Source organism: Eschrichtius robustus, chromosome 1 (genome assembly GCF_028021215.1).
Source record: "Eschrichtius robustus isolate mEscRob2 chromosome 1, mEscRob2.pri, whole genome shotgun sequence".
In the NCBI taxonomy this organism is placed as follows: domain Eukaryota; kingdom Metazoa; phylum Chordata; class Mammalia; order Artiodactyla; family Eschrichtiidae; genus Eschrichtius; species Eschrichtius robustus.
In genome coordinates this window covers 118,471,191-118,498,996 of record NC_090824.1, presented here as the reverse complement: position 1 = coordinate 118,498,996, position 27,806 = coordinate 118,471,191, and the positions used below count along the sequence as shown (strand labels likewise).

General features: G+C 37.8%; 1 protein-coding gene across 13 annotated transcripts in view; it reads left to right on the top strand.

Annotated features, from left to right (window-relative positions):
- Positions 1-27,806, top strand: part of ZNF280D (zinc finger protein 280D) — a 296,330-nt gene that overhangs the window by 172,352 nt on the left and 96,172 nt on the right. For 3 of the 13 annotated variants that reach the window (XM_068552133.1, XM_068552235.1, XM_068552243.1), the window contains exons 1-4: positions 3,149-3,288; positions 10,722-10,872; positions 23,832-24,047; positions 27,257-27,403. In XM_068552133.1, coding sequence (XP_068408234.1) covers positions 27,268-27,403 — 136 coding nt within the window. In that variant the 5' untranslated portion in view covers positions 3,149-3,288; positions 10,722-10,872; positions 23,832-24,047; positions 27,257-27,267. Of the gene's footprint in view, positions 1-1,784; positions 2,043-2,267; positions 2,348-3,148; positions 3,289-10,721; positions 10,873-11,815; positions 11,982-15,991; positions 16,150-23,831; positions 24,048-27,256; positions 27,404-27,806 lie in introns of those variants that run through there. The other 10 variants (XM_068552176.1, XM_068552168.1, XM_068552151.1 and 7 more) reach the window with 8 other exon arrangements.

Below are 27,806 nucleotides of genomic sequence, written 5' to 3'. Positions count from 1 at the left end.
AGGGGAAGGGGAGAAAGGCATTTATGTGAAAACAAATAACTTCTTAGAAGGGGGGTGAGGGACAGAGGGCATTTATGGGAAAACCAATGACTTTTAGGAAAGATAAATGGGCCCTTAAGAGAATAGGTGGGAGATATAGTTTGTGACAATGTCTGTTTAGGTGTGGTGACAATTCTCATAGTCTCTAGCCATAAGTCAGTCTTCCCTAGTTGCTCCCTGGGAGGAGATTTATGACAATTGAGTTCTTTTGGAAGGCTCTGCTTTTAGGCAGATAAGGGATTTCAGGAACTCAAATAACCTTTGGCTAGGGACTTCCCTGGTGGTCCAGTGGTTAAGACTCTGCGCTCCCAATGCAGGGGGCCCGGGTCTGATCCCTGGTCAGGGAACTAGGTCCCCCATGTCCCAAAAGAGCCTGCATGTCGCAACTAAAAGATCCTGCATGCTGCAACAAAGATCCTGCGTGCCGCAGCTAAGACCCGGCACAGCCAACTAAGTAAATAAATATTTTTTAAAAATGCCTTTGGCTAAAAATAATTTTTATGCCACAGTGGCTTATTTTGAACCCCTTCGGCTTAAACAGAAAAGGGAATTTATTGGCTCATATAACAGAGAAGTCTAGCAGCAGAATGGGGTTCAGGTTGGGTTTGATTTGGAGGTTTATGATGCTCTCAGGGATTGACTTCCTTTTCCTGTGATTGATTTGCCCAGCGCTTCCTCCTCCACGTTAGCTTTACTCTCAGTTGGCTCTCAGTAGCACACACACAAGGAAGGCTGTAGTTTTTCCGGTATTCACATTCTAATGCCATATCATCCAGAAAAAGAATGAACTTCTCTTTTGCTCACAATCAAACAAAAATCCTGGTCTTCACTCTGATTGGTTTATGAAACAATAACTGGTTCAAAGGGAGGTGAGGCTAGCTGTACTATAGTTTTAGGCTAGTTGTACTATTCTTGGAGTTGGGGTTGTGGTGATGATTATTCCACCCGAATTTGGGTGAACACAATAGAGTTGTGGAATAGAACTGGGAAATCATCTATATCTGTTACAGTCAGGAAAGAGTGGCACATGATCTCACTTAAGGAGAATGAGTACTGTGAGGATACTTAGCCCATACAGAATGTAAAGCGGCAGAAAATATAACAAGTCAGAGGAAGCACTTAAAAATGATGGGAAGGTATGGATAGTGTCAAGAGAACCAAGACAGTTGTGTTATAGATCCAAGGGAGGAGTTTTGAGAATGAAGTAGTGAAATAAATCATCCAATTTGTTGATTTCATACTCTCCCGATATCCTTTAAAATTTGGCTTCTCATGTAAATGTTCCTTTTGAGTAAAAATGTGTACACAGTTTTCTGGTCTTCTTGGCAGTTATGAAGAATTTGGTTTATATACCAGTCTCTAGTAAGTCTGGTTGGCATGAATCATCCCACTGGATTTAAATTAGCTCTGGTTACATGGGACTGAGTGAACTGATGAGGATGATTATAATTTTTGTGACTTTGTTCGAATAAAAAAAAAAAAATCCCCCCCCCCCCCAAAAAAAAATTAGCTCTGGAGGTTAACAACATTAACTTTCTGTCTCTGCAAACTGAGGACCAGACTGTAGAATACAGAGTGAAATTTTAAGTTCACTTTCATACTGTAACACCCTTTGCTAACCATTAGGAACTATATATGAAACATTTGAAATATAATGACTTAAGAATGCTCGAAGATTTTTGAACTTTTAGCTTTCCATGTTTGCTGTTTTGACTATTCTGTTTTCCTATGAAACTTATTTGCAGTGCCTACAACAAAGGGAAAGCTGAATGGACTATCCCTGGCCCAGCTGGGAGAAGAGTAGGTCATGGTCATCTGTAGCCATTCCAGGTTTCTAGGGCTAATTCAAGTGGTCTTCGGCAAAGACTGGTCTGGGAGTGGTAATCAATAAGTAAACAACTGTAATGATAAATGCCAAAGAAAAGCTGGGGACAGTCTGGTTGAGAAAGAAGAAACTGATTTCAAACCGGCGGGATGAATTAGTACGATCCAGTGATTGAATGGTGAGTGCAGTGATTGGTGTGTATTAAGGATCTAACAAGGCAAGATTTCAAATCCAGGTCACTCTTGAGAGCTGGACCACTACTGACATCCATCTCTTGTGAGTACAACTGGGAAAGGAAACTTTCCTTACAGATCAGAGTACAATGTTTTGCAAGTATTTGTGCAAGCAGTATCTTAACAGGTGTTCTTGTAAATGCACTTATCTTTTGTTTTTGTTTTTTTAGTTATTACAGGTATCCATATGGCAGTTAGGAATTGAAGGAGACGGAAGCAAAATCTCAAGTTTGAAACAAATTTGGCAAAGGTAGCCAATTATTAAAAGAACCTTCTCCACTTCTTTTTCTCATCTGGTGTGTGGTCTTCGCCGCCGCTCAGGCACAGTGTTTCTTTTTTTCCTTTTTAAAATTTATTTATTTAATTTATTATTTTTGCCTGCGTTGGGTCTTCGTTGCTGCCCGCGGGCTTTCTCTAGCTGCGGTGAGCGGGGGCTACTCTCCATTGCGGTGCGTGGGCTTCTCATTGCGATGGCTTCTCTCCTTGCACAGCACGGGCTCTAGGCCCACGGGCTTCAGTAGTTGTGGCTCGCGGGCTCTAGAGCGCAGGCTCAGCAGCTGTGGCGCATGGGCTTAGTTGCTCTGCGGCATGTGGGATCTTCCCCGACTAGGGCTTGAACCCGTGTGTCCTGCACTGGCAGGCGGATTCTTAACCACTGCGCCACCAGGGAAGCCCCAGGTGTTTCTTTTTAATGGCGCCTCTCTTCCTAGACCTTCTTACTTTCCAAGCCTGCAGAGAACTAGCTATTACACACAGGGAGGCCCCGGAACTCGTGTTTCCACGTCTTCAGATTCGATGGAGAAATCCAGATTTCAGGATTGCTGGCCGGGGAGCAGGCGGCACCCACGGCCGCTCCAGCCCCGACCCAGTCCGTGACCTTCGGCCGCTGCCCGCGCGTGGCTGGGCACCGGAACCTTCGAGGACCCGCAACGCGGCGCACATGCCCGTGCCCGCCTTCCGCGTCGGCGAGAAGAAAGGGAGCCCGGACGCGCGGAGGCTGACCCGGAGCCTACCCATGAGGCAGCGCGCCGGCTCCTCGAGAGCCCCCCCACCCCGCCCACGGCTCGGCCGCCTGCTCCGCAATGGGAGCCGTCGCCGTCGCCGCCGTGTAGTTTTTCGTGCTCCTCCTTTTCCTCCTCCTCTTTCTCCTCCTCCTCAGGGCCCCAGTCAGGCCGATCCGCTCCGCTCACGGTAAGCGCCCCCCGCCCCCGCCCGCCCCCGCCCGCCCCGCGCTGCAGCAGGCAGAGGCCCTCCCGCGCGGCCTGCGCCGCCTCACTCCGGGGGCGCCGGGCTGGGGGTGTCGAGGCCGGCGCGGGTCGCCGAGAGCGCCCAGGGCGCGGGGGAGGGGACCGGCTGCGCGGCGGCGGCCGGACCGCCATCTTGCGCCGGCCCTGGCGGGGGAGGGATCGCGGCGCGACGCGGCAGCCAGCTCGGTGCGGCAGGCCGGGGCCGCGCAGGCCGCGGACGACGCCGTTTCCCCGCCCCGCCTCGCCCCCCAGGGCCTGTTTGCCCCTGGCCTGGTTTGGGCTTTTCTTTTCGGAGGCTGCTCCCTTGGTCTTCCGTACATTTTGTGCCGCTGTTTGGCGGGGACCCGTGCCCTCGCTCCAGCTCTCCCCCCGAGTCTCGTGAGTCGTAGGCAGAGACCACAGGGGGTGCCGAACTTTGAAGCTCGGGAACCCTAGGGCCCAGGTTCCCCCGCCCGGGTGACCAGTCAGTACCTGCTCACACCCTCCTCCTTGTCAAAGGACTTCCCCGCTCTGCCCTACACGTCCCGTTATTGTCTGCAGGAGAGGGGCCCTGAGGAGAAACGTGGACTTGATAATACAGTTCCCTAACTGAGCTTGCAGGTTTCACTTCGTGAGACGGAAAGAATGATCTCACTCTGAGGTTTTTATCCTGCTCTAGAGATGGACGGAGTTCCTCCCAACTTATGTCAAGTGTTAAACGCTTTTACGGAGCGATCGGCTAGAGAGGAGAAACGTCAAAGTAAACCCACTTCTGCAAGCACGGGAGACCTTCGTTCCAGGGGGTTCTCTTTGTTTGCCAAGAGTTGTTAGTTAAAAAAAAAAAAAAAAATTCTGTGAACTTAAACCCGATTTATTTATTGTTTTCAGGTTTGAACTGTGTTTTAAGAATTTGACGTCTTTTAGCGGCATTAAACGTAAAATTGAAGCATTAGAGGAGTGATTTAAAGTACAAAAGCCACCTCTCTGCAATTGCGAGGTGTCCTGCTTTGGGGGATTACTGTGCCAACTCAGGCTGTCTCTAAGCAGAAACTTACTGTGCCTGTGACCAAGGCACTGGTTTGCTTAGAGAATTAAGTTGGGGCTGTGTGCTCTCGATGTTTTAAAACATCAGTACAAATACCATTCTAATTGTATCTTGCATTTGTATGGGTCATTGTTACCGGCTGATACGTATCTCCTAACCCCTGTTACAGTGGTCTTTGCTGCTAGAACTGATTTTGAAGGTTAGGAAAGAGAGCTCAGGGTGAGAGGTCTCTAATGAAGTCATGGCTAGGAAGTGATAGAGCCTTTTCTAGAACCTTAAGTCTTCTGATTCCTCATTCAGTGCTCCGTTCACTATATTTCATTTTTTTGTGAGAATGAAGTGAGTTGAGGAAAAGAGCAAAGGAGGCTCACCTACAAAATTTAAGAAGCACTATTCAGTTGCCCCTTCCTTCGCATTTTTATTTTTAAGAGTTCATTTCTTAGCTTTTTAACTTTTTGTTATTTAAGTTTTCATGTTATTTTTTTCCCCAGACACTGAAACGTTGAATAGCCGGGTTGAGCCCTCATACCCACCACCTAGTTTTTACGGTTGTAACTGTTTTGCCACATTTGCTTTACCCACCTATCTCACGGTTGTTTTTGGTGAACATCTTCAAAACATATTTCATACATCACGACAGTTCACACCGAAGTACTGTGTGTGTCTCAGTATGTAGATCATAAGATTAAGGTCAATTTTCTATGTAACTGCAATAGGATAATCACACTTAAAGTTAAGAATAATCCCTACATAATTCCTGATAATCTAATGTATGTGTGTAGTATGTATTCACGTGTTCTTCACATGTTCCTTGTTGTCCCCAAAATGTTCTTTTTAGTCATTTATTTTGGAACAGTCATGCATTACATTTGTGTTAGTTCCTTTTAATTTAGTGTAGTTCCCTCTTTTTTTTAAATTACATTGACCTTTTGAAGAGACCAAGCCAGTAGGCTCGTAGAATAACCTACATTCTGTATTTTACCGACAGTTTCTTCCTCATGGGGTTTAACTGTACCCTGTATCCCCTATACTTCCTATAAACTTGAAGTTAGGTCTAAAGGCTTGAGTAGATCAGGCTAAATATTTTTGGCAAGAATACTTCACAAGTCATGCAGTGTACTGCTCATTATACAACATCAGAAGGCACGTAAAGTGGGGTTATCCTGTTGGTAATCCTAAATTTGATCTCTTGGATAAAATGGTGACAGACTATCTTTCCACTGTAAGCATTTCCCTTTGCAATTAGCAGATAGTCTATGGGGTGATATTTTGGCATTAGTATTTGGTAAGAGTTTTACTGCCGTAATCTGATAACACATAGTTGGGAGCAATTGTCTAGAAATGGGTGTTTGGGGATGAAGGAGGGGAGCAGTTTTGAAGGATAGAACTAACTTACCTAGTTTAGGAAACTTGGAATTGCTGCTCTAGTTGACATCAGAGCCTACAGTGGCTAGGGAAGAGGAGACAGTAGAGATCAGACTTTGCCTCCTTTGAAAGTTTGCTCAAGACCCTTGTAGGAGTAGTGAGCTGTGAGAAATAGAAAGTTCTGGGGTAGTTTGATTTTGGAGGACTGCAAACCTCAGCATCCCCACTTCAACTCATTCTTTCCAGTTAGGCTATCTCATCCAGTCCTGCTTCTTCAGTCCAGTGTTTTACTACCCAGCATTGGCTTTCTTAGTAAGGGAGAGGAGGGCAAAGGAAAGGAATAAATAATTTTGTACCCTTCTCTCCCACACTCTTTTATTTATTGAAGAGACCATTTAGAACCATACCAAGATTTCTTTTTCTTTACTAATTGGGCAGGGGATGTACCTACGCGGAATAGCAATTTTTGTAAATAGAAAGTAAATGATAGTTTTAGATGACAGGAAATTGGGGATTGTTGACAATATATTTTGTTATTTCAAAAGTAACTTTTGAATGATGAGAAATATTTTTGACATACTAATTAAATTTATAGTCCTGAATAGTTTATTTTTTCCTGCTTCAGAGGACTCAAAAATATTTGAGTTTTTCAGTCAAGTTGTTTTAAAGATATATAATGATTTGATTTACTTGGTAACATTTTTCAAAAATGTGTTTTTGGGATTTTTATTGATTTTTTTTCAAAGCAGTTTTGTTTTAAGGATTCTTTTAATTCTCAATATAACAGGAAAAATAGATACCACTCTTTATCTTCTAGATCAAAAGGAACTTTATGTTTTTAAAATTATTTATTTATTTATTTATGGCTGTGTTGGGTCTTCGTTTCTGTGCGAGGGCTTTCTCTAGTTGCGGCATGTGGGGGCCACTCTTCATCGCGGTGCGCGGCCTCTCACTATCGCGGCCTCTCTTGTTGCGGAGCACAGGCTCCAGACGCGCAGGCTCAGTAGTTGTGGCTCACGGGCCTAGTTGCTCCGCGGCATGTGGGATCCTCCCAGACCAGGGCTCGAACCTGTGTCCCCTGCATTGGCAGGCAGATTCTCAACCACTGCACCACCAGGGAAGCCCAAAAGGAACTTTTATTTTTTAAACATTTTAAATTATTTTATATTTAAAATGTTTTTATATATTTTATATAATTTTATATCATATAATTTGTATAATTAACAGAAGAATAAAGAGGTAATGTAAAACAACTTATTAGAGCTTTTAATAAGAATTCAAACATAGCAAATATTTTTGTATATACTTAGAAAAATAAGAAACAAAAAAAATATTTCATGCATCTAATTAAATACTACCCCTGCAATTAATATGCATCACATTTGAATGCTCTTGGCAAATACTATAATTGTAGCCCACAGTTTTTTGGGTTTTTTTTTTAGTTTTTTACCCACGCAAAGAGCATCTTCCTTTATTCTTACACTTGTGCACAAGAATATTGTATCTAGAGGGTAAGACAGAATTCTCTTATAGTTCCTGCAAGTGCTTTTCCTAGTTGCATGAGGAATGTTCTTCTTGGTAACTTACAGTTTTGTAATTGAAACTTTCCCCATACAATGATCATAATATCAGTCATAGGCCATCATCTTCAAGTCATTATTTTGCAAGTACAGTTGACCCTTGAACAACATGATTTTGAACTGTGCAGGTCCACGTGGATTTTCTTTTTCAATAAAAGTGCTACAGTACTATACGATCAGCATTTGGGTTGAATCCATGGATGCCGAACCATGCATACAGAGGGGCCAGCTATTACACACTGATTTTCAACTGCACGGGGCTTGGTGCTCCTAACCCCTGTGTTGTTCAGCAATCAACTGGATAGATTCTAACTTTCTTAATCAGTGTCTATCCCTCCTTTAGTCTTTTTATACAGTACAACTCTCTCCAGGTTAACTTATGCAGGATTTTAAAAAACTCACTGATGCTTGAGAATGCATTGAGCTGAGAAGAGTACTAGTTTTTCTTAGGACCGTAAGAATCATCAAATATGTTTGAAAACCAGATTATGTGCAGTTGACTTCTCTTCCTTTCCCTTTGTGAAAATTCACAGAAGTTCAACCTTGTTCTTCCTGATATTGCCAACTGAGGAAAATCTCTCACTAGATGATACTAAGTCAATTCTAAACTTATAAAAATTTGTCACAAGTTGTGTTTCTGACAGAATTTTCAAATTCTTTTGTCAATTCTTGTAATAATCTTGGTTCTGCTCTCACCCCTTTTCTGAATCACTGTGTAGATACGCATTTTTTCAAGCTTACAGTGTTACACTGTCACATGTTGCCCAGATTTTTAGTCTATGTTTTTCAGGATTGAAGCTTGCCTGAAATGGGCAACACTGTCTGCATGTGACTAACTCATCAACTGTCATACGTGAACCTGGAACATAGTGATTTGGGATTTCAAATACTTCCCCAGTAGGTTCTTGCTTATCATTCCTTCTGGATCTTCTTTTTGCAGTGTGCATCATCAGATGCAACACTTGAAGGATTTTTTGAAAACTTGTATGGTTTAAATTTTTGTTGAAGGGAAGATGGCCATCTTTGCTTCATAATTGCAAGGTATTTTCAGTTTTAGTTTTTTAGACACCAATTAGAATAATCAATCCAATGAATTAAAATTTCTACATCATCTGTTTCCTTCTAATCACCATTGTATACACCTGCATTCAACACTTCTCCACCTATGAACTGTATCAAGTTAAATTTTAGCCTACAAACGTGAAGGATGAAAGAATACTGTCACATGTCCTTTTAGCAAAATAGCATGGTCCTGCATTTTTGTAAAAACATGGCATCATGAAGTTCTTCCTGCTGAATGAGAATACTGTATTTCCTTTTAGTTTTTAGAAATATATTGTTCACTCGTTGATTGTTGGAGTTTGAGAAAATCTATTTAGGGACTTAGTCTAATTACACTTAGTCTGAGATTTCCCACATTTCACTGTCATTATTACAGTCTGAAGTGCTTGCTATCTACCTTTGCATTTATCTTTAGTTTCATCTAATAATTCTGAAATGTCTCCTCTGTTAGTTTTCTTCTGTTCATTATGAACAGAAAATAAAAAGTTCTGACTTCATAACAGTAGTCAGTGAAAACTAAAAGCAGATGAAAGGATCTGCCACCCTAAAATATGCCACTTTGACATAAGGATTATTTTGAGCAGAAGGCAATTGAGAACCAACAGATGCAGGAAGAGCCCTCTTCCCATCCCCTCCCCCCCCCCGCCCCGCCCCAAATTAACTGCCTAAAAGCAGGGCATACATTTCTTTTTGTGAAGGTTCTTACCTTACTGTACCAGGAAAGGAAGAGTGACTCGTATCACCTAAGATGGAGAGTTGATAGATGAGTGTGCATAAACAGACCCAACTAAAATAACCCTTATCTTCCATTAGTTCTGCCACGTATTTCCTAGTTTATTCCCCAGGATTTATTGTCTCTCAAAGCCCCAATTCCCTTTCCTTTGTTAAAATGGTATATACACCCTGAGTCTAACTGCTTCTTTGAGTTTTACTTCTTTTCTGTGAACTCCAGTGTATGTAAATATTAATAAAAATTATGTGCTTTTTCTCCTGTTGATTTGTCTGTTGTTAATTTAATTCACAGGCCCCAGATACTACAACTTAAAAGGGTAGAAGTAAAGTTTTTCCTTCCTGACACAGACTACAGAGATAATGCCTTGAGTCTTCTATACCTTTTGGGAAGCTGATGCAGTATTTTGTGCGAAACAATAGGAAAACTCAAGAAAAGAAAGGTGAAGGATAATGCATTAGTGATGATTTATTTCACTCTTGCATTATCCTTCTAGGCAATTAAATTGTTCTTCTGTTTTCTTATTATTTTAGTTTTTTTTAAAGCATAATTGGGAAAAATTGATGCTCAATGGTGAAATAACACCTAGGATGATGGAATTAGCAAAATATTTTGAGGTGTAGGAAGAATAAAATCACTAATATCCCATAATGTATCTTAGATTTATAAAAGGATTCTATGGGCTCACCTAGTAATTGTAAGAATGAGTTTTATTTTCTTTTAAAGTAATAAGTAACTTTTCCCTTTGTTGTTTGAAGATCTCTAGGAAACAGTGAAAGTCATAAAATGTCAATTTTTAAAACTAGAACTGCTAAGGAAAGAAAATTAAAAACTGAACCTATAGACTCTGATAGTGTGCTGAAGGTTAATGGTTAGTTTGGACGGTAAGGTGCAGAGTTCCACTGCTTTCCGACACTGCTTTCCTCCTACTACTATGATAGGTTTTTTTCACCCTTTTGCACTCCATCTCTAATGGAGTAAGGGTTCTACAAGGCCCTCCCTTTACCACGTACCTATCTTATGAAGCTGGATTTTCCTCACTTCAACAGAACAAGATGGTGTAACAGATTGAATACAGAAGCAGATAAGAGAATCCAGCTGTCTTTATGAACACAGATATTAAAATCAATGAGATTGTAAAAATGGAAAACAATGCCACTCCTCTAAATTTTTGTTTTGGAAAATACAGCTATTTTTTATAAAAGTATTTGTGTTAATATGCAATGGGTTTGTTATAGTCACTTTTAAGTATATTAATATATATTTCTTAAATTTCTCAGGTTGGGTTTGTAGGCTTCATCCTTAGAAGTTAATCAACTGCACTCTTTTTTTTTTTTTTTTTTGCCAGGTTTGATTTCTTCAGCATGACAACTGCCTGAATGCCTTTCAGTTGAGGGATATTAACCAAAGCAAAGATCATTAGTCTATGAAATAATTTGCTCCTTGCTTCTAGGTTCTACCCATGTGTTCCTTATTTTGTGGGTATTTGTTCTTAACCTTTGGCAAGTTTGAGAAGCAAAACTTGGAGGGTTTGGGAGAGGTCTGAGGATTTTAGGTATATCCTAATCCCTATCTCCTTTGTTTACTCACTCACTCATTTTGCTTTTCCTATTCAGGGTTTAAGATTATCTGACTTTCAACTATACAGGATTGCTGACTGCTGATAGAAAGGTCCTCATGGAACAAAATGCACCATGGAAGTGGCTTTGTTAAATTCCATGAGGAAAAATAAATAATATATCTCCCAACTGTATTGAATAGAAAAAGGTAAATAAGAAAATTGGCACTACTTTTGACACTACATTGTTAGTATTTGTGTTTTTTTGAGACGTTTTAACACAAGATATCTTTCTAATTTTTCATTTCTTTTATTGTAGTGTTTTAGTGGCTATAAAGTATTTCATGGTTATATTTCATCCTCAAAATAAATAGTATTTGGAGATGGGTGGTATTATCCTTTACAGATGAGGAAATTGAGTTTCAGAAAAAGTTCATTTCATTCATTGTAGTACTTACTGGGTGCCAGACACTGCATGTTCATTTTGTAAGGTGTGATACCGTGGTCTTCCCTCACTTCAGCTTCAGCCTTTCTAGCTCAGAATTGTGTTCTCTTCTCTTTGGGTTAGACAGTGCAGGCCTGGCAGTACAACCTCTGGTGGAAGTGCCAGCTCCTAGAGCATTTGGTCTATTCTCTGCCTCACTGCATTCTGCAAGCTTCTGGTACTAGTATAACCTAGCTCTGCATGTGTTGGTGGAGAGTTATTGAAGAGTTTGGAATTGATAAGTGACACAATAACAGCATTATTTTAGGAAATTGTTAATTTGGTGGTTCTGTATTGAATGGATGAAAGCAGATAGATCCAGATGCTGAGAGACAGTATAAAGTGAATCTTATAAAGTAAATCTGTTGCTATAGGTTTGAGGTTCTAAGGGCCTGAACAAGTACTATGAATGGAAAGGCAAGGTTGGTTGTAGGAAATATCTTGAAGGAAGACTATAGGACTGGGGAATTGATAGGATGAATGAAAGAGGGAAACATTGAAAAAAACTGCAAAAGGGTGACAGTTTCATTTGTAGAAAAAGAGAAAGGCAAAAGTAGAACTAATTGTTAAAAATCGGGGTAAGATTAGTCTAACATAAAATTTACCATTCTTGACTAAAGTGTACAATTCAGTGGCATTTAGTATATTCACAATGTTGTGCAATCATCAATGCTATCTAATCCCAGAATATTCTCAGTTTCTCAAACCCTTACGCATTAAGCGGTCTCTCTCCCCTTCCTCCCTCTCCCCCAGCCCCTGGCAACCACTGATCGGCTTTCTGCTCTATGGATTTGCTTATTCTGGGCATTTTATATAAATGGAAGCATAACATATGTGAGTGACTTCTTTCACTTTGCATAATGTTTTCAAGGTTCATCATGTTGTCACATATATGAGTACCTCATCTTTTTTTAATTCCCTTGTATGGGTGTATCACATTTTGTCCATCCATTCATCAGTCAGTTGATAAACATTTAGCTTGTTTCTACTTTTTGGCTATTATGAATAATGCTGTAGAGGGGCTTCCCTGGTGGCGCAATGGTTGAGAGTCTGCCTGCCGGTGCGGGGGACGCGGGTTCGAGCCCTGGTCTGGGGGGATCCCACATGCTGGGAAGCGGCTGGGCCGGTGAGCCACAATTACTGAGCCTGCGCATCTGGAGCCTGTGCTCCGCGGCAGGAGGGGCCGCGATGGTGAGGGGCCCGCGCACCGCGATGAAGGGTGGCCCCCGCTTGCCACAACTGGAGAAGGCCCTCGCACAGAAACGAAGACCCAACACAGCCATAAATAAATAAATAAATAAATAAAATTTAAAAAACTGTAGAACTAATTTTTGGGGGAAAGTTAATGTTCAGTTTTGGAAATATTGAATTTGAGGTGAGTTTAAGTGTCCATATAGCAGTTTTCAGCAGTTAAGAGATGAAGGACTGAAACATAGTTAAGAAGTTAGGGTTGGAAGTTAATATTTGATGATTTTATAGGCTACTATTGAGAACCGATAGCTAAGACTATGAAGTTTATTAGATCTGTCTTTTAGGGAACAATTTGTGTAGGGCTAAGGTCTAAACTCTATAGAACCTGATTTTACATTGTTTAAGAAGGAAGAGAATATGGAGAATCTGTAAAGAGTTAAAAAGGAGGAGATGGATAGAGAACCAGTCTATTGGCATACAGAAAATTACTGAGGAGCATGTCTCAAGAAATTGGGTTAGGACTTCCCTGGGGGGTCCAGTGGTTAAGACTGTGCTTCCATTGCGGGGGGTGTGGGTTCGATCCCTGGTCGGGGAACTAAGATCCTGCATGCTGTGTGGCATGGCCAAAAATAAATACACTCATAAATAAATAAAAGGTTTAAAAAAAAATTGGGTTAAAATTGATGCAAGATAAGGAAAATGAAATGGAAGAAAGGGTTATTTGATTTGGCTGTTGGAAAGATTATTGGGATCTTAAGATGGATACCTTCAGCAGATTACTGTGTGGTAGAAAATGTAGCTGTCCTGCTGTGCTCAGCTCAGTTTTGACTGACAGAGTGGGTGGTGATAACTACAGTAAATCGACTGCATCCTGGATCAGGATCAGCAGGAGGTTTTAGAATACTTGGACCAAGTGGAGATGGTGCAAAGAGAGATTCCCGATACCTTGTTGTAAAGAAGGGTTGCTTTTATCAATACATAGGAACTTTTAATGATTGTGCTGATTTGGATTGCTTTGTAGATTTAAGTAGTCTACTCAAGCACAGGCTTTCTTTCTACTTATTAATATTACATTAAAATCTTTTGTGTTAACAAAAATGTTAAAATTCTAAAAAGTTGGTTTGTCATGATGATTTGAGGCTTGAGACGTTTGCTCTGAATCAGTATCTGTTAAATAGATCTTGATACCATTGGGAGTTCTGAGTTAAGCCATCAAACAGGCTTACTTATTAAAATGCAATTTATATTGTTTATTTAAAATTATTGGGGATTTCCCTGGCGATTCAGTGGTTAGGACTCCGCGCTTCCACTGCGGGGGGGCCTAGGTTCAATCCCTGGTAAGGGAACTAGGATTCTGCATGCCACGTGGGTGGCCAAAAAAAAAAAAAATTATCAACTGTTTTTGTTCTTTTTTTTTCAGGAATTTACTTGCTTCAAATAAACTCAAGAATTTCATTCTGAGTGTTGAGTTTCATTCTTTACATTGTACTTGAGAGTTTCTAGAAAATCTTTGGGTATAGTAGGTAGATTACTAAAATTCTTAATTTCTAATTCCAAAATGAACTTTCATAATTCAACATTCTCAATTAGGGCAGTTTTTTTACTGAAATATGACAAATCCCCCTTTTCTTTCAGTCTAGGCAAAAAATTTACAAATACTAGATGAATATGTTTACAATATTAGGGTTGGAAGGATCCTTGGGGATCTTGAAAGTCACCATTTTCAATTGCATAATGTTTGAATTTTTCTTTGGTGATCTGTCACATCTCAAGTTCATCTCATTTCCTGATATTTTAACTGCTGATTGTTTTGTTCTTATATGAAATCTGCCTCCCTGTTATTTTGGTCTTGTTCCTGGTGGAGGCAAATAATATGTGGCTGAAATCTCTGGCCTTCGAAGTGCCTGGGTTTGAATCCTTGTTCTACCACTTAGTTTTGTTACTTTGGGTAAGGTGCTTAATCTCTATAATTCAATTTCCACAGTTGTAAAGCAGGGACACTAATGGTGTCTGCCTCATAGAGTTTTTTGGGGATTGGATGAAATGCATTGGATGCATGTATTTAATTAATTAGCAAATGGTAATGATAATTGTTATTATAAATAATAACTTAATGTAACTTATAATAATATGTAATGAATTAAGTAGTTGTATTGAAGCTCAAACTAGGAATGAAATTCTCTAGTTTACTCAAAACAAGTAAATATTAACAATGTTGTTATCGTTATTATCACTTGAGCCACAAGGAGCAAGTCACCCTCTTGCCTTTTTTCTTATGACAAACTTTAAAATATCTGTGAACAGCTTTCACTTCTGCCACCCCTGCCTCACAGTCTCATGTTTTTCCTAGGTTAGATATATTAGTCCTTTGACCTAGACAAAGCTTTAATTCTAGTTCTTTGTAGTGGGCATCTGTTGTTTTTGCTACCCAACTTCCATTCACCCTTACCTCCCTTACCTTGGTAACATATGTCTTGATCTTGATTTTCCTGTGGGGAACCATCCCCTCCTCCAGTATTTATCTTGTGGTTGGTGTGTTGTACCTGCACCCCCCCCCCGCCCCGCCCCTTTTGGGTCTCTGGTACCAGGAGGATCAATAGTGATTGGTTTAGGGAAGGGCATATGACTTTAGCCAAGCCAGTCAACTCCAATCAGAGCTGGTCCTCTTATCATTGTCCTGGTCTTGAATGTTGGAAGGTGTTAAGTTGAGCTGCTGTAGTCATTCACAATGGGATGACCCTTTCTGAGGATAGAATCAGAATAGAGGAAGTGAAGCCTAGGGATGGAGAGAGAAAAACCAGGTTTACATATCATTGTTTAAAATGTGCCTACAGCGAATTCTGTAAATGAGCCAATAAATTCTCTTTTGCATAAGCCAGTTTAAGTTGGGTTTTCTTTGTGTTACTTAAAAGTTGAAAGAGTCATAGCCAATACACAGTATTCCAAGTGGGGATTGAATCCGACAGAATAGAATAAAACCATCATCTCTTTGACTTTAGACTCAAATTCTTTTATTTTGACACTGTATCACAAGTCTGATTATATCAGTTCCTGCTTAAAATCCCCTCAGTGGCTTTCCAGTTGCTCTTCGGGTAAGGACAGAATTCCTTAACATGGTCTCCAAAGTGGGGCGTTGTTTGACTCCTATCTTACCTCCCATTGTATACCATCTTGCTCTCTTTTCCAGTCACACTGGTTTCTTTTCAGTTTCTTATATTTGCTGTGCCATAGATCTTTTGCACATGCTGTTGCTTTTGCATGGAATGCTTTCTTCCCTCTCCTGTTTGCCTAGTTAACTCTAACTCATTCTTCAAATAACAATTAATCATTGCTTTCTTAGCGGAGCCAGTTTTGATTATGCTAACTAGACCTAATTTCCTTACTCTGAGTTTTAAAATTCCGTGTCCATAGCCTTCATAGCACATATTGTCAGTTTAATCTGTTTGTATGAGTGTTTGTCGCTGTCTCTAGACTGTAAGGTTCATGAGTGCAAGACCTGTGTCTTAATTTTTGACCGTCATTGTATTCCTGCCTGGCACGATGTCTGGCACATAGTGCATGTTTAATAAATGTACTTTTTTTTTTTTTTTGATGTGAACCACTTTTAAAGTCTTTATTGAATTTGTTATGATATTACTTCTGTTTTGTGTTTTGGTTTTTTGGCCCTGAGGCATGTGAGATCCTAGCTCCCTGACCAGGGATTGAACCCTCACCCCCTGCATTGCAAGACGAAGTCTTAACCACTGGACCACCAGGGAAGTCCCTAAATGTACTTTTTAAATGAATGAACTTTGGACTTACTGCCTCTCTGGTAACTAAAACTGATAAATAGTATATCTTCAATTTGTATTTTTTGTAAATTTTGGTTTTTGAGCAAATACAAAACTAATTTCATGCTAGATTTTACCATTCATCCTACTTTGTTGAGATCTTTTGAAAGTCTCATTTGTTATTTAACATGCATTATACTATTTACTCATCTATAAATGTAATCTGTACACAGTATGGTCTTTATCCAAATTATTGCTGTGAATATTGCCCTTTGTTAAGACATATAAGACATTGGAATGCCTTTCTTATCCCTGAACCATAACCCTATCTGTATCTTCAATCAGTATTATTATCCACTGCATCACATAGCAAACTCTGATGCGTGGGATTGGGGGTAGGGCAGGGGAAGGAATAAGGATTCATACTTTTTACTCTACACACTTCTGTATGTTTGAGTCCCCTTTTAATGAGCATTTTTACTTTAAAAAAAACACTAATGAAAACATCTTTCCTTTAGAGATTAATGGGTATGTTTCTCCCATGGTGGGGCATTTCCAAATCCTCCAGCTAGATGTGATTACTTTTTTTCAACCCCTGACCTAGAGATTCTTAGCCTTTTTGGTTCATAAACCCTTATAACAGTTTGATGCCCCCAGAAAACGTATGTGTGCACAAAATTTTGCACAGTTCTTATTTCTGTGGTTTCCTCAGCACCTTGTCAAGAACCTCTGCTATAGCATTTCCAATTTTTATTTTTATTTTTGTTATTTTTTATTGGCGTATAATTGCTTTACAATGTTGTGTTAGTTTCTGCTGTACAACGAAGTGAATCAGCTATATGTATACATATATCCCCTCCCTCTTGGACCTCCCTCCCCATGCCATCCCACCCATCCAGGTCATCACAGAGCACCGAGCTGAGCTCCCTCTGCTATATGGCAGGTTCCCACTAGCTATCTGTTTTACACGTGGTAGTGTCTATATGTCAATCCTAATCTCCCAATTCATCCCCCCCTCCCCTTCCCCCTCTGTGTCCACATGTCCATTCTCTACATCTGCGTCTCTATTCCTGCCCTGGAAATAGGTTCATCTGTACCATTTTTCTAGATTCCACCTATATGCATTAATGTACAATATTTGTTTTTCTCTTTCTGACTTAGTTCACTCTGTATGACAGACTCTAAGTCCATCCACATCTCTAGAAATGACCTAGTTTCATTCCTTTTTATGGCTGAGTAATATTCCATTGTATATATGTATCACATCTTTATCCATTCATCTGTCGTTGGACATTCCAATTTTTATTATTGCAACTACCATGCCCTGTTTCGTATGATATTTATGTATTTATCATAATCCCCCTACCAGATAGTTTCTAGATTAATAGGAGAAAAGGTGTACAAATTTTATTTGATGTTAATATTTTAACTTTTACGTTAGTGGAGGTCTTCATCCAAAAAAAAATGAAGACTCAGAGGTGGTTAGACATGGGGGCTTATATACCATTTTTTTAAAAGACGGTAAATTTTGGGAGAAGTGGCAGGTCAAAGGAAAAGAGGTTTGGGCTTCTAGGAGTGGTAAATTGAGGGAATGTACATATATGGGGGAAACTAATGGAAGATTGGGGCTATTTTAGTAAGGTTTGTTTGTGCAGCCCCATCTCGATGCCGACTTTCTGTCTCCAGTGATAATGGTAGTTTTTCCTCCTCCTGGAATGGGAGAGGGAAAGGGGAAGACCTTCACAACGGGAAATGTATGTCCTGCTTTTAGACAGATAGGAGGAGGGCGGAGAGCTCTTTCTGTGTTTCCTGCTTCTTAACTGCTGAAGTGGCATATGTTGATCTCCTATAGGCTTTAAGGAATTCTGGATTTCTTCTAATTTCAGAGAATTAAAGTGTTAATTCTTTGAGTACCTACCTTCAGAGAAAGAAGTTTTTTCTGTAAATTAGGAGGTGGACAGGAGAAGCTGGCCTAATTGCTTTTTAAGTCTTATTCTTGGAAGTAGCTAGGGCAACCTATTTCAAGACCTGGATTTTCCCTATCCTTGTTCTGATCTCATTGTAGGCCACTTCTTTCAAGGCTGACTCCCAACCCTTCACCTTCTCTGTTTGCATCTTTCTCTTAAGATTCCTGAATGAATCATCTTTTTTTAAAATGACATTTGAAATTTTTGGTTTATTTAAAAAATAAAACTATGTATATCCATACTCTCCCTTTTTAAGGTCGTTTTCTCCCTTTCTTGAAGTGACCACTTCCAGAAGGCAATGTTCTACTTCAAATAAAAATTAGAGTCTTTCAGAAATTGGGTGAGATTTGATGAAATATCTTCTAGAGTTTCTGTAATTCCCCAGTATTTTGTCTGCAGTATTTTAGCTGCTAGTGATCAGATGTTTTTAGTTGTACATTTTGTGTGGTTAGAATGTGCAATTTTCAAGAATAAGTCTGTGGTTTTTAACAGTAACTAGACTGATTCTGAAAAAGATAGATGTTTAGTTTTCTAACAATAAAACAAAAGCCATAAAAGGAGGAAATACTGATTTAAAATATCATCTGCTTAATGTTTTTAAATAAAAATTATAAGTTATTTATAAAATTTCAAATTTAAATACCTGAATTTTATGAAATCAAGTTTCTGTGGGTCTTTCAATTATATACAGGTTTATCTTATGATTTAAGGTTTCTATTTGTGTGACTTGTCTTAGAATGTCAAAGTAGACATGATCATTCTCTGCTTTTCTAATCCTGTTAAAATTAATTTCCATGATGGGATCAGTAGGTGATGGATACTAAGTGATAAAAAACTGGAATTTTAAACATGACTCTTCTTCTTCAAAAGACTGTATGGTTTTAAGATAATGAACATTAAATTAAAATTAATTTTCTAGTATCTCCTTGAGATAGTGGAAATTCTTGAGAGATCATAAAACCAGGGTTGGAAATATTAGATTGTTACTCATAGTTAAGAACCCACTTCGAATCCTTAGAGCTCTATTCATTTGGGATTAGAATTCTAAAATTATAGACCTCCATTTCAGTATGACATTAATGACAAAGACTAAAGAATTATTTATAAACGGAAATAGAACATAAACCAAAGCTTTAAGTCAGTGGAATGATTTGAATGCCTGATTTCTTGTGAAATTTGTGAGAGGAGAAAAGTGATAAATCACTTTTAAGTCATAAATCAGATAAAAACTTTTTTGAACAATGTTCCATGACCCTGTGTCATCCAAATCATTCCTCTGAAGAACTCTTCTAAGTATATAAGCAAAATTGTTAAAGGTTTAATGTTTCTTTTAGCTAGCATGTTGATCTTAGACTAAATTTATGTTAGTTGAACTTTATTTTTATGTATTATTTTGAATATAAATTTTCACCATTTGAAATGATTATATTAATTTCTGTTTCACATTTTCCCTTTTTTTTTTTTTTGATGTGGACCATTTTTTAAAGTCTTTATTGAATTTGTTACAGTACTGCTTTTGATTTATGTTTTTGGTTTTTTTGGCGCCGAGGCATGTGGGATCTTAGCTCCCCGACCAGGAGTTGAACCCACACCCCCTGCATTGGAAGGCGAAGTCTTAACCACTGGACCGCCAGGGATGTCCTCTCACATTTTCCCTTTTATGTTAAGTTAATCATATCTGGTTTTGGAGTTGCCAACTTCTTGGTTAGTAATGTAACCCCCAATGAAAACATCATTTTTTATGATGAAAAAAAAACAAAGATTAACTTCATAATGTGATTTCTTGGATTATTTTTTTGAATAACTCTAACTTTTGGGGTCTGGTTAGATGGAGAACTTAACAATTTACCTTATTCTTCACATTCACTTTTGTATTCTACTTACCACCTACTCATTTTTAAAAATGATTTTTTTAGAATTAAATTATGGGGATGCATACATAATGAGAGTGCTTTTTTAAAAATGGAAATGGTATAAGACATTTTATTTATCCAAATGTTAATTTTTATATGTTGGTATTTTTGAATTAGATACTTATTTTATTCTATAAGATTAGTAGTGTATAATTTAAGTGTTGATAAATTATAGGTGTGTGTTATGTGCATATGAGGGTTTAACATTTTTTATGTTAATGAGTGTTTTAACTAGTTTATAAATGCTTTTTTAAAAGGTGAAAATATCGCAGGATAGATTTGACAGCCACATTCCAGAAGGTTTATTTATAAAGCTAAACTTTTATTATGAGGGATCTACTGTAATGAAGATCCTGTATGACAAAATGATTTCTAAATGCTCAGCTGATAGCTTATAAATTTCAGTATAATAATGAAATTGCGATCTGTTTTTAGAGTTCTTTAAAATGGGATTTAGCCCAGAGTTAAAAGTGGTTAAGATTGGGCTTCCCTGGTGGCGCAGTGGTTGAGAATCTGCCTGCCAATGCAGGGGACACGGGTTCGAGCCCTGGTCTGGGAAGATCCCACATGCCGCGGAGCAACTGGGCCCGTGAAACACAAGTACTGAGCCTACGCGTCTGGAGCCTGTGCTCCGCAACAAGAGAGGCCGCGATAGTGAGAGGCCCGCGCACCGCGATGAAGAGTGGCCCCCGCTTGCCACAACTAGAGAAAGCCCTCGCACAGAAACGAAGACCCAACACAGCCATAAATAAATAAATAAATAAATAAATAATTTTTAAAAAGTGGTTAAGATTTATTCAGTGATTTCTGTGTGCCAGGCATTGGGCTATGTGCTTTATGTATATTATCATTTAATCTCCATTATAACTGTGAATTATGTTATATATATATATATATGTATATATATACACACACACATATATATGCATATATACGTGTGTGTGTGTGTGCAGGCAAAGCACAGAGATTAACTAACTTGGCCAAGGTCATACAGCTAATAAGTAGTTGAGTCAGAGTTTGAACCTATTATTCTTCACCAAATTTTACTGTTTATGGTTAATAAATGTTTAAAGTATACAATAAAGTATAAAAAGCTGAATTAAACCTTAGAGATAATTCAACTGAACTAAGAGCTGAGACCCAGAATTGTAAGGTAACTTGTCTGAAAGTTGTGGCAGTGCTGGGGCTATGACTTGCTTCTTCTGGCTCCTAGCCTAGTACTCTTTTTATGTGTAGACTCTACAGCTGTGGATTGTGGAATGGCTTAATTTTTCCCTTACCAGAGAGTATATAGGACTAAATGCATTACCTTTATTATTTAACACAGTGACATTGCATCAGGTGGTATCTATGAATGGCTAAAAGTAAAATTTTCAAACAGTTAAAAATTTAGACCCCACATTTCCTTTGACTTAAACAAATTTTTTGTAGGAAAAAATCCTTAAGATATAGTTTAATTTTAGATATATAAAATCTGAAACAAAAAATAATAAAGTAGAAATTATAATTATTTATGTGAGCAGTCTCCAAAAGTCAATGAATTATAATATAAAAAAGTCTTGTAAGTCATTTACTTGGAATTCATTTAGAAACAAGCATTGTAAACATGGTCATAAAATTTCTACCTGAGTCAGTAGCTGAAGTGTAGTGTATTCTCTTTTTCTGGCTGTTTTGGAGCCACCTCTGAGCTGCAGAAGCTGTTGAAACCTTTTGGAGCTTTGAGATCCCCACTGCATACCTTTGTTGGATATTTCACTTCACTGGCAGCTGATTTAACCTTCATAGAATTCCATGCCTTACCACTAAACTTCTGAAGTAGTGACTTGAGAGATTTTTACCGTGATACTTTTGGCATGTTCCAGTGGCTGACATGCCAAAGGAATCCATGAAAGTGTTTGTTTGTTAACCAGAATGAAATAAGGCAATGACTCTTTAGACCAGCATTGTCCAGTAGAAATGTTCTGTAGCTGCACTATCAAATGCAGTAGCCACCAGGCACATGTGACTTTGAACATTTGCAATGTGGTTAGTGAAACTGAGGAACTGAGTTTTAAATTTTATTTAGTTTTAATTAAACGTAGTCACCTGTGGCTAGTGGCTGCTGTATTACACAGTGCAGCTTTTGGCTGAATTACAGTTCTAATTGCCAGCTTTTTAGTGTGTTTGCTAGTGTGTCAGTTGAGGTTCCTAAGTAGCTACTATGATCCTCAGGCTTCTGAAGTAGGTTATCTTAAAGTCATCTTTATAGTCATAGGTAGTGGATATCTTGTTCATATGGACATGTCATTTATTAATTGAATATTTGTAAATTGAGTACTAATTTTAAAGTTTTGCTGAATGATATTTATATGATCACTTAACAAAAATGTTATATATGAGTCTCATAAGCTGTGTAATTAAGGCGCTTAGAGAATATTCTGTATTCTTGGTACTAGGAGGTCCTTAATGTTGAGCAAGAATTGTCATGTATCTGCTTAGGTACCGCTGATGTTAGTTTAGGGGCAGGCTACAACTATTCAAATAATTGAGTTAAAGAGACCTCATAACTTGGTGAATTTAGTTGAACACAATATTCACTAGAGTCTCTTGTAATAGTAATTTAAACATTTGTAGCAATAACTTCTGAGGTTAAAATGATTTTTTTTTCCTGTGGACTAATTCAATCCAAATAACTTGGAAATTAAAAAGCAGGAAAACTAGCTTTTGTCAGCCTGAGAATAAAGAGGAATGTGAAGATTGTATTAGCTGTGTATCTTAATATTTTAGGTTTCTGTCATCTAATTTTTTACTTTTTTTCCTTTATAAGTAAAGCAGTTTTAAAAATTTTTGTATATTTTAAAAAATTTGTGCTATTGTATGTGTGGGAATCCAGAAAGCAAGTTCTTGTTTTAAATAAGGCAATTCAATTTTTTTAAAATAGATTTTATTTATTTATGGCCAAGTTGGGTCTTCGTTGCTGCGCGTGGGCTTTCTCTAGTGGCAGAGAACGGGGGCTACTCTTTGCTGTGCGTGGGCTTCTCGTGGTGGCTTCTCTCGTTGCGGAGCACGGGCTCTAGGCACACGGGCTTCAGTAGTTGTGGTGCACAAGCTTAGTTGCTCCGCGGTATGTGGGATGTTCCCAGACCAGGGCTCGAACCTATGTCCCCTGCATTGGCAGGCAGATTCTTAACCACTGCGCCATCAGGGAAGCCCCAATTCAAATTTTTTTATGTTTATTATAAAAGCATTTGTTTTGAATTATAAACATATTAGATTATAAATTTTTGAAGGCAAGTACTGTGACTTATTTATCTTTGTTTTTTCCCTAGAACTTTGTACATTACCTTACATACAGAAAGCAATGAGTATGATTAGTTTGAATAGTTATTTTTTGAATGAATTAATCTATGACGAAGTACTATATCCAACTAATTTTTTCCTTTTAAATTTCATTGATTAAAAAACCCAGAGAAATATAAACTAAAACTTATTTAAGATTATGTTTTATTATGGAATGTGAAGAATAGGTAAAGTTAAAGATTAATGTCACTTAGCATCTGAAAAATTCAGATTTATTAAAATAGTACATTATGAGGTGATTATTCATTTTTACACAAGGATGCTTTTAAAAAACTATTTGTAATTTAATAATTTCAGACTTCTTCAAATAGTAAGAGCTTAATAGAATCACCATTTTACTTATTAAATTTGGGTTCATTCAAGAATGAACCAGTTATGTAGAGTGAGTTAAATGTTTATGTTAAACTTATCAAATTTAAAAATTGAGCTTTTTATAGGAAAAATGATTAAGTATGTGTATATTTAATGAAATCCACTTTAATACTAGGTATCTTTATTTTATAGGAAGGAAAAGAGATATAACTTGCTGCCTTGTGTGGAGTCACATGATGATCAAAATTAGATCCAAGAATTTCTAAACCCCAGGTTTCACGTTTCAATATTTGGCTTTACTTAAAGTGACTCATAAAATTGACTGATATCTTGTGTCAGTACATAAATGACAATTTACAGAAAGTCAGCTCTTCAACTTGATTGGCGACAACCCTTTTCAGCCAAAAAGTAAGTGTTGCTGCCACTACTGTTATTAGTATATGTGGCTTTTGTACCGATAACTTTGCGTCAGGAGAAAGGATGAGAGGTAGGCACATTTCCTTAAAAACAAAAACACTTAAAATTGTTAAGGTAACAATTGCTCACATAAAAACAAATAATGTGAATTAAAATATGAGTAAAGTAGAAATGATTTCTCTCTGTGCCTGGTGATCGCTACTATTATTAGTTTGGCATACATAATCATGTATGTTTCTTTTATGCATAGACAAAAATTAATTATTTCTAAAAAAATGGTAAAGCTGTTACGTATCTTCAAAAATTTTTTTCTCAACAGTATATCCTGTGTATATTGACAGTGGCAGTACTGTGCTAAAAAGAGTAAGGAAGGTCTTTGTCTTCTGCATGAGTTTGGTGGGGCTGCCATGACAAAGTATCATAGACTAGATGGCTTAAACGACAGAAATTTATTTGCTCACAATTCTGGAGCCTAGAAGTCTAAGATCAAGGTGTTGGTAGGGTTAGTTCCTTTTGAGGGCCGTGAGGGAAGGATCTGTTCCAGGCCTCTCTCCTTGGCTTATAGGTGGTCATCTGCTTCGTATGTCTTTCCTTTCCCTTCAGAGGGTCTTTCCTCAATACGTGTATCTGTGTCCTGATCTGCTGTTCTTCTTTCTTTTTTAAAAAAAATTAATTAATTAATAATTTTGGCTGTGCCAGGTCTTAGTTGCGGCACATGGGATCTTAGTTGCAGCATATGGACTTCTTAGTTGTGGCATACATGTGGGATCTAGTTCCCTGACCAGGGATCAAACTTGGGCCCCCTGCATTGGGAGCGCAGAGTCTTACCCCCTGGACCACGAGGGAAGTCCCCTGATCTTCTCTTCCTTTAAGGAAACTGGTCATAGTGGATTAGCGCCCACACCCTCTCCCATTCATATATATATATATATATATATATATATGGTATATAGCTATATATATCCTCTTTATATATCTAGTTAAGCATCACTTGTATCCATCTCCATTGCTGTTACTTTAGTTTAGACCTTTAGTACCGTTTCTCTTTTTTCCCTCCTCCCCTCCTCTTCCTTTTTCTCCTCCATCTCAGCTTAAAGTAATATATATACATAGTTTTAAAAAATCAAACAACCTAAAAAGGCTTTAAGGGGTTTAACCTCAGTTTCTTGAAGAGTGCTTATGTGCATATATGTGTGCTGTCTGTTGCATAGTGAGTTTTAACCATTTTCTAGTGATGTTTATCATGAGGATTTATGCTTTCTTACAGCTATGCCTTCCTTCCCTTTAAGTATCTCCCAACATAAAAAATCAAATCCGTATTTGATATTTTCATTATGATGACCATATAAATACTGTTCACTGACAAGCATGGTAATATGCTATTAATATGCCATTATATATAGAATAGCATATGAGAGGATACATTTCTTTTTATTCTTTTTCTTTCTTTCATTGGTGTACCCAGCAATGAATAATTTTGATGTTTTTTAATTTGCTAACTTGTATTAAAGTCTATAGCTAAATCTTCTCACACTCTCAAGAGCCTCTCAATTCAATTTTCTATACTGTAAAACTTGTCAGGTAGTCTAAAAGTTTATATTTTAATCATCTTTTCTTTGGCCTCCTAGAGACATTCCTCCTGAAGGTACTGTTCTCCTGAATTAGTCTGGACTGGTTGTTCTCTAGGCCTACTGAACTTCTGTTGTTCTGGGACTTTGTATTGTGTTGAATGCCATGTTTTCTTCATCCCGTGTCTTCCTCTTTCTTGATTGAGTCTCATGTTTTGGTGGATTGTATAGTAGCTTCCTGAGAAAGGGTGCCTGGGAAGTAAATCTTGTGTGATGTTGCTGGTCCTTACTCTCACACTTGATGAAAAGTTTGAATTCTAAATTGAAAAATAATTCTGGTAAGAATTTTTAAAGTATTACTTTACTGTCTTTTAGTTTCTGTTCTTATTACTCTTGATCTTTTCTATATGACCTGTTTCTGCCCCCCATCCCCTACAGATCTGAGGATATTCTCTTTATCTTTTTTGTTCTGAAGTTTGATAATTATATGTCTTGGTATAACTTTTTTCTTGATTATTGTACTGAGTATTAGTGGGATCTTTCAACCAAGAGATTATTGTCTTCTGATCTAGGAAATTTTCTTACATTATTTCTTTGATAACCTACCCCCTGCTTTTTCTCTATTCTCTTTCTGTAAATTTTATTAGGTGAGTGTTGTACCTTTGAAATTGATTTTCTAACAACCTTGTGTTCTCTGTTTTGTTTATATATATACTTGTGTGTGTGTATGTATGTATGTATATATAAATATTTTTTTTTCTCTCTTAGTTCCACCTTTGACATTTTGGTTTTTTTAACTGAATTAAAAAATTTGGCTATCGTATTTTAAATTCTATTTTTGTTTCTGAACATTACTTTTTATAACATCCTTTTTTGTCTCATATCTCTAAAAATGCTAATTATATTTTTTCTAGTATTTGTCTTGCTTTTTGCATTATCTCTTTTCCTTAGGACTCTTTATCTGTTTTATTGATTTTGGTCTGAAAGACAAGAGGTTTTCCTAAAATGCTTCCTAGGAGGTCTGTGCTTGGTCAGAACTCCTAGGATGGTGATATTTACTATATGTTCTTTGGTCTGTTTCTTCAGGCGAGAAATGTGTAATTTTCCCTGATTGGAATAAGCCTCACTTTGTTCTTTTATTTTAGTCTAGCACCTCATCCCTGCTTTGCTGTGTACCTGGCATTCCTGAGTTTGATTCAGTTTTTCTGTTATATCTCCCACCTGTTGCCTCTTATTCTTAGTTTATCTGCCTTTTGTTAGTACATTTTTTTTTTTTTTTGGATAATGGTTAGGTGCAATCTTTTTTTGTAGATATAATCATATTCTGGGCATATGACTGAAACTGACCTTGTTCCCAAATTTTCTGTCCACTGTAAAGAACTACTATCAAACATCATCCGTCTATCTATCTGTCTACCTATCTATCATCTCTTTATCTAAATCTTACTAGTTTATATCTTAGAGAGTGAGCTCTGGGTTTCTCATTGTTGCTACCATGTACTAACTGTAAATATCAATTCAGAAATTGCTATTAGGATTATTAAAGTAGATCTTAAATATCATACTATGTATTACAAAAAATGTATTTTTCTTTTTGAAAATAAGGTTTGCTTCTCTCCTTTTGAAAATTAGATAAATCAAAAATGGCAGAACTCTTTATGGAATGTGAAGAAGAAGAGTTGGAACCATGGCAGAAGAAAGTAAAAGAGGTTGATGATGATGATGATGATGAGCCGATCTTTGTTGGAGAGATATCAAGTTCAAAACCAGCAATTTCAAGTGAGCATTTACTTTTAGTGAAGCCCAGTTTTGTAAGATACTGTTTCTAATAGAAAAACTTGTGAACTGTTTTATAGGCATTTAATTAAGTCCTTGTTCCTCTGTAGGGAGTTAGGGATGAAAGATTAGGTGGGAGGTCAGTAAGAATTTCAGAGTCAGGGTTTTGATTGGGGACTAAAGGAAGGAGGTAAGAGGTTAAAATATCAGATGTGAGAAAACGAAACGGACTAAGATTAGCTGGTGACACTGGGGGTCTTTTCATATTAGAAATCATAATTTTTAGTGGAGCCAGGTAAACCTATTTATCTTTTTGTTCATCTTCTTTTTTTTTTTTTTTTTCCTCTTTTAAACTCAGAAACAGAAGAGTTTAGAATATTTTGCTTAGAATGTCAGAATACACTAA